Here is a 13,685-nt window from a genome sequence, read left to right as displayed (position 1 = left end):
GTTTTCGGTTTATTGTTGATGGTTTCTTTTAAAGGGGTTTAAATGTAACAACTAGGATTTAAACGAATTAAAACCAAAAAGTGACAGTTTTAGAATTCTCAGAGAAGAGAATGTGTAGGAGAGGTGGAGTAACAGTTGGCAGACACAGCAGAAGAACTTCTCTGCTTCAGTAACGTCTTGAAATGTGCACACACTACTACCTTATGGCCCTGGTAACGTGATTTATCTGGCACCCTATTGGCCGGTTCCTGAGCACTGGACCAAGTTAGCCTTGACACACAAAAGAAACTTTGACATTTTTAGAAGCTTCTGTCCCCACATAGTTCCAGTAAACAGACAACACTCAGTAAAGGGGGAGCAGCAGTGCTAAATCAGCCCCAAGAAGAACAGAAACTCCCTTCATGGCTTTTCTTATTGCTGGCTCCAGGGCTTTTTTTGAAGTTTATAGACAGTGAAAAAAACAAAAAACAAAACCATTGCTTAAACTGGTGTAAGCCACCTTAGAAGCCCACTGAACCGTGAGCAATAAAACACACAGGCCTTTGGTTTCCCCTCAAAAGCAGTGACTTTTTATATATACATATATATGCTTACTTTATGCTTAGTAAGACAGGATTTATTATATCCAAAATACTTTGTAATTTGTCTTGAGAATAAAGTATGCCAAGACCAGAAATGCACACACACACACACAAAATAATTGTAATTTTGTTTTCATGCTGACTTTAAAGACTTGTAACATCCATGACTCAATAAAAGAAGATTATGACTTTAATTTCATCCAACAGAAATTCATCCAACACAAAATATCAGAAAACTAGCATCAAATTGGTCGTGTGAGTCCAAATAAATTAATGTTAACCCAATAAAAGCTTCTGTAAGGTAATCATGAACAATATCATGTTGCTTTAGGAGCTTGATCTAAACATGAGCCATGAGTTTGGCTCTGCCTGTATATTCAAATATGAGAATATTTCATATTCTCATATTATTGGAACATAATGTACAACATAATGTAAGTTAATATTCAAATTACTGGCTAAAAAAAGAGGTGTGTCAGTCGAAAAAATCATCAGCTAACATTGTTTAGAAGTGACTGCACATCAGTTCATTAACTTTACTGTAGCTAGATTGGCAAAGCATGGCGTTAAAGCATGCTTGTCAGACTTTATATCCTAATAGTTCGGTGACGAGTCAGGTCCAGGAAGGATTTAACAAACCACTGCTGGCAGACAGAAAAGAGCTGCACACAAGGAGAGAAATACTGTATGATTGTTTAGATTACACTGAATATGCATGTGATTATAATTTTTTATGATATATTCTCTAGGGCAGCGCATTTTAGGGGGGCTATAGCAAGGACAAGGTGTGTGTTTATCGATAGATTGTTATAATATCTGCATCTGTGCAGTTCTTTGTCATAATTAAGAAATAAATTAAGAAATAAACGATAAATTAATGACAAAAAACAATTAAATAAAGGCAACAATTTACATGCTCTCACTGTTTTATGAACATTAGATCAATTAAAAAGTTAAGAAAAAGGTAATCAAGACTATGGCAATAACATTTTATTAATATATTACCTAAGAAGTAAAATAATTATTCTTAAAGATTTATTACATGTAATGACTTAATACAGTATGCAATAAGTGATAAGTAAAGTTTAAATGTATGATTATACATAGTGGATGAATTGAAAGAACTTGAAAATAACAAATATATTGTTATGGAAAAATATCAACAATACATCATAATGGAAACTTGGAAGAAAAGAAAGAAAGAGAAAGAAAGAAAGGCAAATAAATATGATTGTTTTCCAATGTTTTGTGTTCAGGGTGTGCCTGTCATTTAAGGGATGTGCTCATGGAAAAGGTTGGTCAGGAGTGTAGTTGAAACTGGCATCCAGAAACATGGCCAGTGTGCCCAGGGTAGTAATGATGACAAAGAGCCAAAGGAAGAGCCGATCCAAAACCACAGCAATGTACTGCCAGTCATCTGTCATCTACACAGGATCACATCAAACACAGAAACAATGGGATGTGTGGATCTCACGGACGAAGGAGGATGTTTATTGTCAATTAATGAATAATCATGAGGATCAGGGACAGACCGGGAGGAAGAGCCTTAGATAAAGGTTTCTTTGTGTATCTGTGAGTTTGTGTGGAAAAACAGAGCCGGAGAGTGAATGAGAATGTGTGTTCATAGACTTACAGTATCGTCCACATCCTGTTTCTTCAATTGCTCAGCCATGTACGTGATGGCGGCGATTGCAGATTTGAGATTCGGAGGCAGAATCAGACAATAGTTGTCACTGTTTGAAAACCTCTGCAGCTTCACAGTGCTCTCGTTATGACTGAAAAGCACAAATACACAAAAATGAAAGAATGATTAACCCTAAACAAAGGTTCATAAGTATACTAACAAAACCAATTGTTATGCTGCAGTGTTTCCATGTCCACTCACTGTAAGTGGATTATTAACATTATATAAAATTCTAACAATTATCATTAAAGGAATAGTTAATCCTAAAAATGTTCTCACCCTCAGGCCATCTCCTGCTAACCAATGGGTTCTCTGCAGTGAATGGGTGCCGCCAAAATGAGAGTTCAAACAGCTGTCGAAATCACAATAATCCACAAGTATTCCACACTACTCCAGTCCACCAATTAACATCTTGTGAAGTAAACAACTGTGTAAAAACAAATCCACCATTAATGCATTTGAACTTTAAACTTCTGTCATTTAGTCCATAATCCATACTGATTTGAAAAAGTCTATGCCCTGTTTCCCTTCTCCATCAAAATCCACAGAAATATTAGTTTACAACTGTTTTTTTTGCATGTAAACGAAGCACGATCTGTGCGTATTTCTCTCCTTATTCAGACAAGAAAACTTTTTCACCTGAGAAAGTAAGATGATGGATAAGGACCCATATTTCAGAGTTCAATTGATGGACTGAAGTTGTGTCAGTTACTTATGGATTATTGTGATGTTTTTGCCCGCTGTTTGGTCCTTGACGGCACCCATTCACTGCAGAGGATCCATAGGCGAACAAGTGATATAATGGCTCACTTCTCTAAATCTGTTCTGATAAACAAACCCATCTAAATCTTGGATGACATGAGGGGTGAGTACATTTTCATCATATTTTCACTTTTCCTTTAAAAATTGCTTATAAATATGAGCAGCAATTTTGGCCCTTTTAAATTAATTAGGATATGGTGTTATATTGCTCAGATTTCAATTTAGTCAGAAAGAAAAGATGAAAAAAAAAACCAAAGGAATATTGGAGACTAGTTGGTACTTGGACTAAAAGTTTGATACTGTATCGTACTGCATATTGATCCTGTCCTTGTCAGTCTTCCTCTTTTATTCTGAAAAATAAGACCTGTCCCATGACCCAAATGGTTTGCAAGTGACAGCCGCACACTTTGAAATGTCAGGGCAACATTTAGACAACACGCACTTATTTATAATGATTTACTGCACCTGTTGCATCTTTACATTTTTAGAACAGCACCGAGTTATTCATGCATAGCTCACCATCATAATACTCGGAGAAAATCATCTGTTTCATCTACTACAAGTAAGAGCATACTTCTCTGCAACAAGCCAGAGAATTTAACAGTACAAACCATGCAGGATGAGTTGTGTATCAAATGTAACATTTTATGGTAATAAATAACCAAGTATGAGCAATAGCAATAAGAAAGAAGCACAAATAATACAAACCCGATTCCAAAAAAGTTGGGACATTGTACAAATTGTGAGTAAAAAAAGGAATGGAATAATTTACATATCTCATAAACTTAAATTTTATTGACAATAGAATATAGATAACATATGAAATGTTGAAAGTGAGACATTTTGAAATGTCATCTTGGATTTCATGAGAGCTAAACATTCCAAAAAAGTTGGGACAGGTAGCAATAAGAGGCTGGAAAAGTTAAATGTACATATAAAGAACAGCTGGAGGGTCAATTTGCAACTTAATAGGTCAACTGGCAACATGATTGGGTATAAAAAGAGCCTCTCATAGTGGCAGTGTCTCTCAGAAGTCAAGATGGGCAGAGGATCACCAATTCCCCCAATGCTGCAGTGAAAAATACTGGAGCAATATCAGAAAGGAGTTTCTCAGAGAAAAATTACAAAGAGTTTGAAGTTATCATCATCTACAGTGCATAAAATCATCCAAAGATTCAGAGAATCTGGAACAATCTCTGTGTGTAAGGGTCAAGGCCGGAAAACCATACTGGATTCCCGTTATCTTCAGGTCCTTAGACAGCACTGCATCACATACAGGAATGATAGTGTGATGGAAATCACAACACGGGCTCAGGAATACTTCCAGAAAACATTGTCAGTGAACACAATACACCGTGCCATTCGCTGTTGCTGGCTAAAACTATATAAGTCAAAAAAGAAGCCATATCTAAACATGATCCAGAAGCGCAGGCGTTTTCTCTGGACCAAGGCTCATTTAAAATGGACTGAGACAAAGTGGAAAACTGTTCCGTGGTCAGACGAATCAAAATTTGTAGTTCTTTTTGGAAAACTGGGACGCCACGTCATCCGGACTAAAGAGGACAAGGACAACCCAAGTAGTTATCAGCGCTCAGTTCAGAAACCTGCATCTCTGATGGTATGGGGTTGCATGAGTGTGTGTGGCATGGGCAGCTTACACATCTGGAAAGAGACCATCAATGCTGAAAGGTATATCCAAGTTCTAGAACAACATATGCTCCCATCCAGACGTCGTCTCTTTCAGGGAAGACCTTGCATTTTCCAACATGACAATCCCAGAAAACATACTGCATCAATTACAACATCACGGCTGCGTAGAAGAAGGATCCGGGTACTGAAATGGCCAGACTGCAGTCCAGATCTTACACCCATAGAAAACATTTGGTGCATCATAAAGAGGAAGATGTGACAAAGAAGACTTAAGACAGTTGAGCAACTAGAAGCCTGTATTAGACAAGAATGGGACAACATTCCTATTCCTAAACTTGAGCAACTTGTCTCCTCAGTCCCCAGATGTTTGCAGACTGTTATAAAAAGAAGAGGGGGTGTCACACAGTGGTAAACATGGCCTTGTCCCAACTTTTTTGAGATGTGTTGATGCCATGAAATGTAAAATCAACTCATTTTCCCCTTCAAATTATACATTTTCTCAGTTTAAACATTTGATTTCATCTATGTTGTATGCTGAATAAAATATTGAAATCTGAAACTTCCACATCATTGCATTCTGTTTTTATTCACAATTTTGTACAGTGTCCCAACTTTCTTGGAATCGGGTTTGTATATAGCATTGTGGAGTAGTATTGCATGCTGTGTTGTACAGTAGCGTGAGTTCACTGTAGAGGTCAACATTGTGTTGCTCTGTGCTATAGTGGGAATGAGTCTGTCATACAGTGTAGAATGAATGAGAGCAGTGCTGTGTCTGGGACTGACCTCTCCTCTCTCACATTCCCATTCTTTCAAGGGTGAGTTTTTTCCAACATGGCTTATACAGAGAGCACCACACGTCCGGCACATGATATGCACGGTCAATGAGATGCATACCGGTATAGACTGGAACTCCAACAACTCATACAAACGTTTGTTTCCACATACTGTATGTGTGATGTATGCATACACTTTCCTACGCACATGTTGCATACACACACGTAATATAAAAAACCCATCCTCAAATGATTATCTGCACAGACACAGCTCATGCACACAGACGTCTGCACAACATTAACAAACAATGCACATAAATACAACACAGATACAAATACTCTTTAACCTGTCCTTTTAGCCAGTTGAATAAACATATCGGTGGATCCAGGACATCATTTTACTAAACATTGTAGTCTGTATCATATCTTTCATTTCATTTCATTGCATTTTATGTGGAATCAATGTTCAAAAATTCTATAATGCCTAGAAATGGATCATTATATCTAAGAGTGTTTTCATGTGCAAAAGTCGTAATGTTATCAGCATGCTATTTACACCACAACCACCACATATAAATATACACATTTGAATAAATAGTTTTTAGTAAATAATATAAATAATACAAAAATAACACTTAAGTAATCAGGATAAAAAAGGGGAATGTCAAATGTCCAAAAATGTTACATTTATACTAAAATTTTAATAATAAACTTAATTGCTTTCATACCAATTGTTTCCAAACTCCTGTTTCCAAGCAAGACCTGAGTTCATTACAAAGTCACACCAGTCAAACTCTGACACCAATCTGCTGTCAAACCACCATTAGATTTAACAAGAAATTTAGGATATTTCGTTTTTTGGGTTATTCCAAAGTTTGGATAGCAAGTACCACCTGCTAATAAAAATGGATCACATTGCTGAAATCACTTCTCTTATCCTGTAGCCCTCAAGACCGGCGCAATGTCTTGAAGGACTTGTGAGCTTAACACTTCAATAAAGCTCCATAGCTGAATGCAGCCACCTGTTAGACTGACTAAAGAGTGGCACACTCTGAGGCACCAGATTACAGGAGCAAGAGCGACAGGTCACAGGTCACGATCCATTCTCAAACAGATGAAGTGGAGGAAAATAGGCACCCCAGACCATTACTACTGTTACAGACAGATGAAGACGTGTCTCTGCTACACACACTGTACACTTAAAGCAGAGTCATGTGCACGTTTTCAGAAAAAAACCCACCCATCTGTCCATCCAAATGTCTATTCATCCATTTATGTGCATCCTCCACCTTTGGCCCTCCCCTGCTGCTCTTGTGTGCATTACACTCTAATGCCTCAGCTCAACAAGGGCTTAGATTCTGGCGACTTTGGAGGGGTGACTGGGCTTAACTGGGCTGAGATCAAATGCCCTTGGATTGAGAGGAGGAACAGCCAGCACAGAGACTTTCATCATCCGCCCACCCTGATCCGCGTTTATGAGAGTTGTTTAAAAGCAAGCGATATTGCCAACACCAGCAGATTACGGTACAAGCACATTAAAGTACTGCATATTGATTTGGCATCTATGTGTGTTTTTGTCTGAGTGGGTGTTCGTTAACTGTGTCTAACAAGAGTTGTGCTTAGCATTTGCAGTCAAAAAGACTTGACGAGACCAGTAAGCAAAAAGACAAATAGGTAAATAAAACTTTACCCACAACCAAATCAGATGTTATTCTAACTGTACAGAATAATGGAGCTCATCTATACAGGTGGAGCTGGGGAAGGTGGAGGGTTTCAGAGGAAATCTGAAATGCTCTAGTGGATGCTAACCAGCCATTTAAACACAAAGCAGCAAGCTCATTGGCTGTGTATGCAACACGAGCCAATCAGATTGTGCCACGTCGTGTAACGCTGTGAATATCACCAGTTTGCATTAACAACCCATCAGCCTGCGCCGTTTCATGACAGTTTTGAAGTTTATACGCTATTATCTCATATACATGCAATTTACATTACATTTAATCTTCAAACATTTTAGAAGACACACAAGTTGTTATAAACGTTGATATAGGGTTATTTTGTGACTGACTGCTTTATTGCACACAATACCTACCTTCCTCTCCAAGGCAATACCAGCTCTGGGTTGATCTTTCGGATAAAATATTCACCTCCAGGTTTAAGACCTTTGTCTAGACAACCCAACGGGATGCTTTCTTTTGGCTCGTCCTCCACTGGTTTCTCAATTTGGGGCCTCAGCACACCCAAGTAACGGGGCAGTAAGTTGATGAAAACCTGAAGATTGTAAGATGACAGAAAATGCGTTCAGGTTTAAGTACATTTTCTGTATAACATGAATAAACTGCTTTTATATTAAGATTTCTTTCCGAATGTGAATAATCCTAAGGGTCACCTTTCGCACCCATGAGGGCATGTGGTGTGTGCTGGGAGTCCTGTGGTGGAGGTTCAGGACCACCACACTAAGGATGACTGAGAACGTCACCAGGATCATGGTGAACATTACATATTTAACGATGATAGGAATGCCAAGTGATGTTTCCGGGACTTTGTCAGCCAACAACAGCATGAAAACAGTGAGAGCGATAAGGACCGAGATGGACAGAGTCATCTTCTCACCTGAGGGAGAGATCAGAAAACATGTCTTACATCCAAACAAATTCTGTTCCAGTGATTAAATAAATGTAAAATTGCTCAAGTTAAACAAGGTCATCCATAGTTTGCATACAACCAAAAAAAAACGTCCTTCTGTAGCACTGCTGTTCAAAAGTTTGGGGTCAGCACGATTTTTGAACTTTCCATTCATCAGAGAATACAGAAAAAATATATCATGCTTCCACAAAAATATCAAGCGGCACAACTGTTTTGATAACAATAAGAAATGCTTCTTGTGCAGTCAATCAGCATATTAGTATGATTTCTGAAGGATCATGTAAGATTGAAGACTGGAGTAATGATGCTGAAAACTTAGCTTTGGCATCACAGAAATAAATTACATCTAAAAATATATAAACATAGAACACAGTTATTTTAATATTTCACAATATTACTGTTTTCTGCATATTTGGTCAAGTGAATGCATTATATATATTTAATATAATATATTTAATTAGTCAGGATGTTTCATAAAACTTCCAAGTTGAACTGCACGATTTACATGCAACATATTGATTTCCTAATTAAAGTTGTCCACCTGCACCAGGTGGCAGATAGAAGACAAATATGGCCAGCACACTGGTGAGGATGCAGGGCACGATGATGTTAATGATGTAGAACAGAGGCTTCCTCTCAATGATCAGGTAGAAGGTGATGTCCTCATACAAGTCATCGTGGATGTTCTTTCTGCTGGGCTTGTGACAAATCTGCCACTCACCGTTCTCTTAGGGAAGAGAGAGGACTGATGAGAGAAAGAGAGACAGAAGGAAGAAGAGAGTGTGCCGTGTGCTAAGCTCCTACATTGCTTGGCAGCCATAAACAGACTACCAACTATATTACTAGATTACTAAATTCAAATAATCTCTACTGTAATAAAGGAAGCTGTCACTCTTAGGATGAAGTACACTAACCAGTGAATGCATTCTCATCAATCACTATCTCGTGGAGCTCGTTGCCATCTTCATCGAGACCGTACTGAAGGTCCACTTCTGAGGAATCGTACGTGTAGGAACGAAACACCATTGTGCAGTTCTGCCAGTCAAATGGAAAGTACGCCACCTATAGGGTTGGAGGACACCGATTTGAACATAATACAATACAATACAATAATAACACAACTTTCAAATCAGTAATATGTCAAAAGTGATTTCTGGTTCAACACAGGTTTCTGTGATTCTGACAAAGGTACGAACATTTACATTTATGCATTTAGCAGACGCGTTTATCCAAAGCGACTTACAGTGCATTCAGGCAAACATTTTTTTACCTAACGTTCTCCCTGGGAATTGAACCCACAACCTTGCGCTGCTAACGCAATGCTCTACCAATTGAGCTACAGGAACAATAACAAGTTCAGATGTACCTCTATGGAACAGGAGCTGCGGTAGATGGCTGGTGGATACCAGGAGACGGTCCCATCGCTTCTCACTAGCACGTTTACATAGAGGGCAACGTCAAACTGACCATCATTACTAAGAATCAGAAAGAGAACATCTTAGTCAAATCCTAAATTCAGTGTCATTTGCAGGCTTTATTTTGTATTTTTACAGTGTGATACTGGTAGCAGGTGGCCTGTTGCAGTGCATGCACTTCTGAAAACAACATCTCTCAAATGCTTGTCGGTGTGGCATCTCACTTGTTGATTAGGTAGATGTCTGGACGCCACACTTTTAAGGGAGGAATTCGCACAACATCAATATTTTCATAGTCCACGGGATTCCAAGATAATCTGTAATCTGTCCATTCCTTGAGATGAGAGACACAGAAAGAGAGAGAGTGGAGCGGGGAATGGAATTTCCATCAGATTCTACTTCTTTCTTTCTTTCTTTCTTTTTTTTATAAACTGATATTTTTCTGTTTATCAAGCCATTTTGAACTTTAGGCTGGTCGTCATAATTTAAATAATCGTAAAAAACTTGACACTAAACCCAGTCACTTACGGAGATTAGAAGTGATGTCCTTTAAAAATTACACGTATACACTGATGCTGCATTGTGTATTTTTTTTAAAAACAGTAATATTGTTACATTCGTACAATTTAAATGAACTGTTTAAAAGGTGCTTTTATTCCCGTCACGGCGAAGCTGAACTTTCAGCAATTACAACAGACTCCAGTGCCACATGATCCTTCAGAAATTATTCTATTATGCTGATTTAGTGATCAAGAAACATTTCTTTAAAACATTATTAAACCATTTATCCGATATTCTTAAGGAGACATTCTGACAAATCTATTCAGATCAGATGTATCCCCAAACCTTATCCCCAATTCCCTTAGTTAAGCAATTCAGTACTTGCAATTCAGTACAGTACTCAGTAATGGCTGGAAACTAAAGAAAGCACATAAGCCAAAAATGACTTGCAGTTATAAAAAGTGACAGTCAATTTAAGTGTAAAATAAACAGTAGGAAGGATGAGATAAATAATCAGCCTCTCACCATATTCATGAACACGTTTGTTGTCATCTCTTCATTCTTCTCGTTCTGTGAGAGAAGAGAGATCATGACATTAGCGTGACATCAGTCCTTCCGTATGAAAGCTAATGCTCTATGCATGGCTCGATGCCTCATGGCTGGAAAGTGCTTGCTGATAGGCGACTAAGTGCTAATGTTTCTCTAATGTTAGGGAAATGTTGCTGAAGCGTTGGCTGCATGGCCCAGTGGGTACGAGAAAGGCATCTGGGCAATTGATCTCCAACAGTCTGCTGGGAATGTCCCCGAACACAAGTGAGTGATCATAAAGAGAGAAATGCTTTGGAAATAAACAATGAATAAAGAGAGGATCAGTCAGTAATTCAGCATAGGAAAATGTGCGTGGACGTGTTTATGCATGAGTGTTATGTGTATCATACCAAGCTGATGAGCTGCACTAAAGTCATTCCCACTCGGACCATCACTCGCTCATTCCAGCTACGCGCTGGACGCACCTTCAGGTTGTAATCCTGAAACAAATCCTCCAGTAGCATGCGTTCAGCCTCGGATGCCACTGAAAACACACATGCAGACGCACAAATACTCATTATCACCTTGTTTCTTAATCAAAATAAGTCCAGCACAGACTTGTCTATCTCTCTCTCCCTGCGTTTCTTCGGACTTGTAGTCATAAAAAGGTTTTTTGTCTCCTTATTACAAGATTAAATATGCTGTAGCATTATAAACATTATATGAACTTTGTGTCAGAGAGATGCAGTCCGTCACATGCAGTTTATGAAAGCACATAAATGACACTCTGGTGACATATAAACCTGTAACTATCTGTTCAGATAAACTTGACCATATACTGATTCTGAATTTCAAACTAATTAATAATGTACTTATTATTTTAATATTAATATTTAATATCGTAATGTATATATATATATATATATATATATATATATATATATATATATATATATATAGATATAGATATATATACACATACACACACACAATTAAATAATTATTGCAGTAAGTACACAAAATTTATTAACATAAAATGTTATATAATAATGCATAAACTCTTAGAAACAAAAAATATACATGCATACACACATATATACATACATTTGGGTTAACATTTAAAAAAATTAATGTATATTTATTTAGCAAGAATGCATTTAATTGATAAAAAGCGACAGTAAGGAATTTAACTTGTCCTTTTGAACTTTTTATTTATCAAAAAATTCAGAAAATCCAAATGATCATGTTTTTCCACAGTAATCTTATAAGCAGCACAACATTGATACTAATACGACATGTTTATTGAGCACCAAATCAGCATATTAAAATGATTTCAACAAGGATCATGTGGAGTAATGGCTGCTGATAATTTTTTACAGTTCGTTTTTACTCCTAATAATCCTAACAAGCCCAAACTTTTGAATGCTAGTGCAAATACGTCGACACAAACACTCCTCCACATCTAAACTATCAGATCTGTATTACCTGTGAGAGTTAGGAGCCAGCAGCACCACAGGAGCCCAAGCAGAGCCTTCATTTTAAGCCCAATCCGTATATCCACAGTTCAGCGCCAGCCGTCAGCACTGGCACCTCGTACAAACACACCTTCACGAGCTCTCACACGCACTCACACTAACTCACATGTCCCACAGACTCGATCCTCTCTCTCACCAACAGCCCAGTGTGATTGTGCCAAACCTTCCCTACCGAACCCTGACATGGTCAACTCATCACTTTTCCCCTCCCTGCAACCTGACTTATGAAAGGCAGCTCTGTGATTGGCTGGGAGCAGAGAGAATTATGGGAGGGAGAAAGGAATGCGTGGACTCTGTGGCAGCTCTGGCAGGCACCTGTTGATGGTTTGTGTAAGTGTGTGTGTGTGTGTGGATATTTTTGTGAGAGAACAAAGGGAAGAGGTGGGCACGACTGTTCCTTTCCGGAGGGTGAGAAAGGACAGGAGTGAACATACTCGTATACACACACAATAACACTGCTCACATACTTGTGCGGGGACTTCCCTTTCACACTCGTCTTAATATAACCCAATTATAATCACTAAAGACCAACTCGAAATGCTAATTTTGCCATTTTTTTAATATGATTTTTGACTTATTCATCTGATGCATCTGAATTGGCTTAGTGCCATTCACATGAGGGCATTGTCAGTAATGCTGTCCCCATACACACACACACACACACACACACATGCATGCAACAAAGTGACCAACATGAAGGCATGAAGATTTCACCCTCTCAACATACCCGTCTCTCTGTCTCTGTTCAATTTGTTCTGTCTGTCTTGTGGTAAAGGCATTTGCTATTGCTGCAAGGCGACAGCAGATATACAATCTCTCACATAAACACACACACACACACACACTCTTAGTATCTCACAGTCTATCTAAGAAATTATAATCAACCATGACAACTGGTTCCGGAAGCAAAAGTGCCATTCATTCTGTCAGAAGGGACAGCTAGTGTTCATGTGGCTCAGTGGTAGAGCATTGCGTTAGCAGTATAAAAGGTTGTGGGTTCAGTTCCCAGGGAATACGTTAGGTAAAAGATGTTAGTCTAAATGCACTGGAAGTCGCTTTGGATAAAAGCGTCTGCTAAATGTATTAATAAAATGTATTTCAAACCTTTAGAAACAGACCTATTGTAAGCTATGAGGTTGTTTATTGATGGTGTGCTAAAATGTTGTGTTAAACAGTGTAATTCCTGGTGAAAAACTACATTAAACATGATGCTCTAAAGAAAACTCCACCACTCAGGGTTGCAACATGTTGCAATATCTCAATATATTTGAACAGATTTGGGGTAAAACATTTTAATTTAAAGTATATATATATATATATATATATATATATATATATATATATATATATATATATATATATATATATATATATATATATAAATCAAATAAGCAATAATATATAAAGCAATTAAGTACTCAAGTAAGTAAGCAAGTTAACTATTTTTGTCTGATTGTCAAAAATAAATAAATAGTTTAGAAACCAGCTTGCTGAAAAAGTAGGCAGGCATTGTTATACTATATAGCATGCAATGTTCTTGTCATAAGTAACTGTAGAGAGCAGTGTAATATTATTAATAACGATCATTGCAGTCTGCTGTTTATTGATTT

At 37.8% G+C, this 13,685-nt stretch overlaps 1 protein-coding gene across 1 annotated transcript; it reads right to left on the bottom strand.

The window, feature by feature from the left end:
* Positions 1–778: 778 nt before the first annotated feature.
* Positions 779–12,250, bottom strand: LOC113105873 (acetylcholine receptor subunit beta-like). Its single transcript, XM_026267241.1, has 11 exons — positions 12,026–12,250; positions 10,951–11,084; positions 10,538–10,582; positions 9,736–9,845; positions 9,463–9,571; positions 9,011–9,158; positions 8,638–8,823; positions 7,840–8,063; positions 7,543–7,721; positions 2,215–2,356; positions 779–2,005 (listed from the first exon to the last, which is right to left on the bottom strand). Exons 1-11 carry the CDS (start codon positions 12,075–12,077, stop codon positions 1,865–1,867), a joined length of 1,470 nt encoding a protein of 489 aa, XP_026123026.1. The 5' UTR covers positions 12,078–12,250; the 3' UTR covers positions 779–1,864.
* Between the last annotated feature and the right edge of the window lie 1,435 nt (positions 12,251–13,685).

Source organism: Carassius auratus, chromosome 7, assembly GCF_003368295.1.
Source record: "Carassius auratus strain Wakin chromosome 7, ASM336829v1, whole genome shotgun sequence".
Classification (NCBI taxonomy): domain Eukaryota; kingdom Metazoa; phylum Chordata; class Actinopteri; order Cypriniformes; family Cyprinidae; genus Carassius; species Carassius auratus.
Note: the sequence above shows the minus strand (reverse complement) of the source record. Positions and strands in the feature narration are given on the sequence as shown.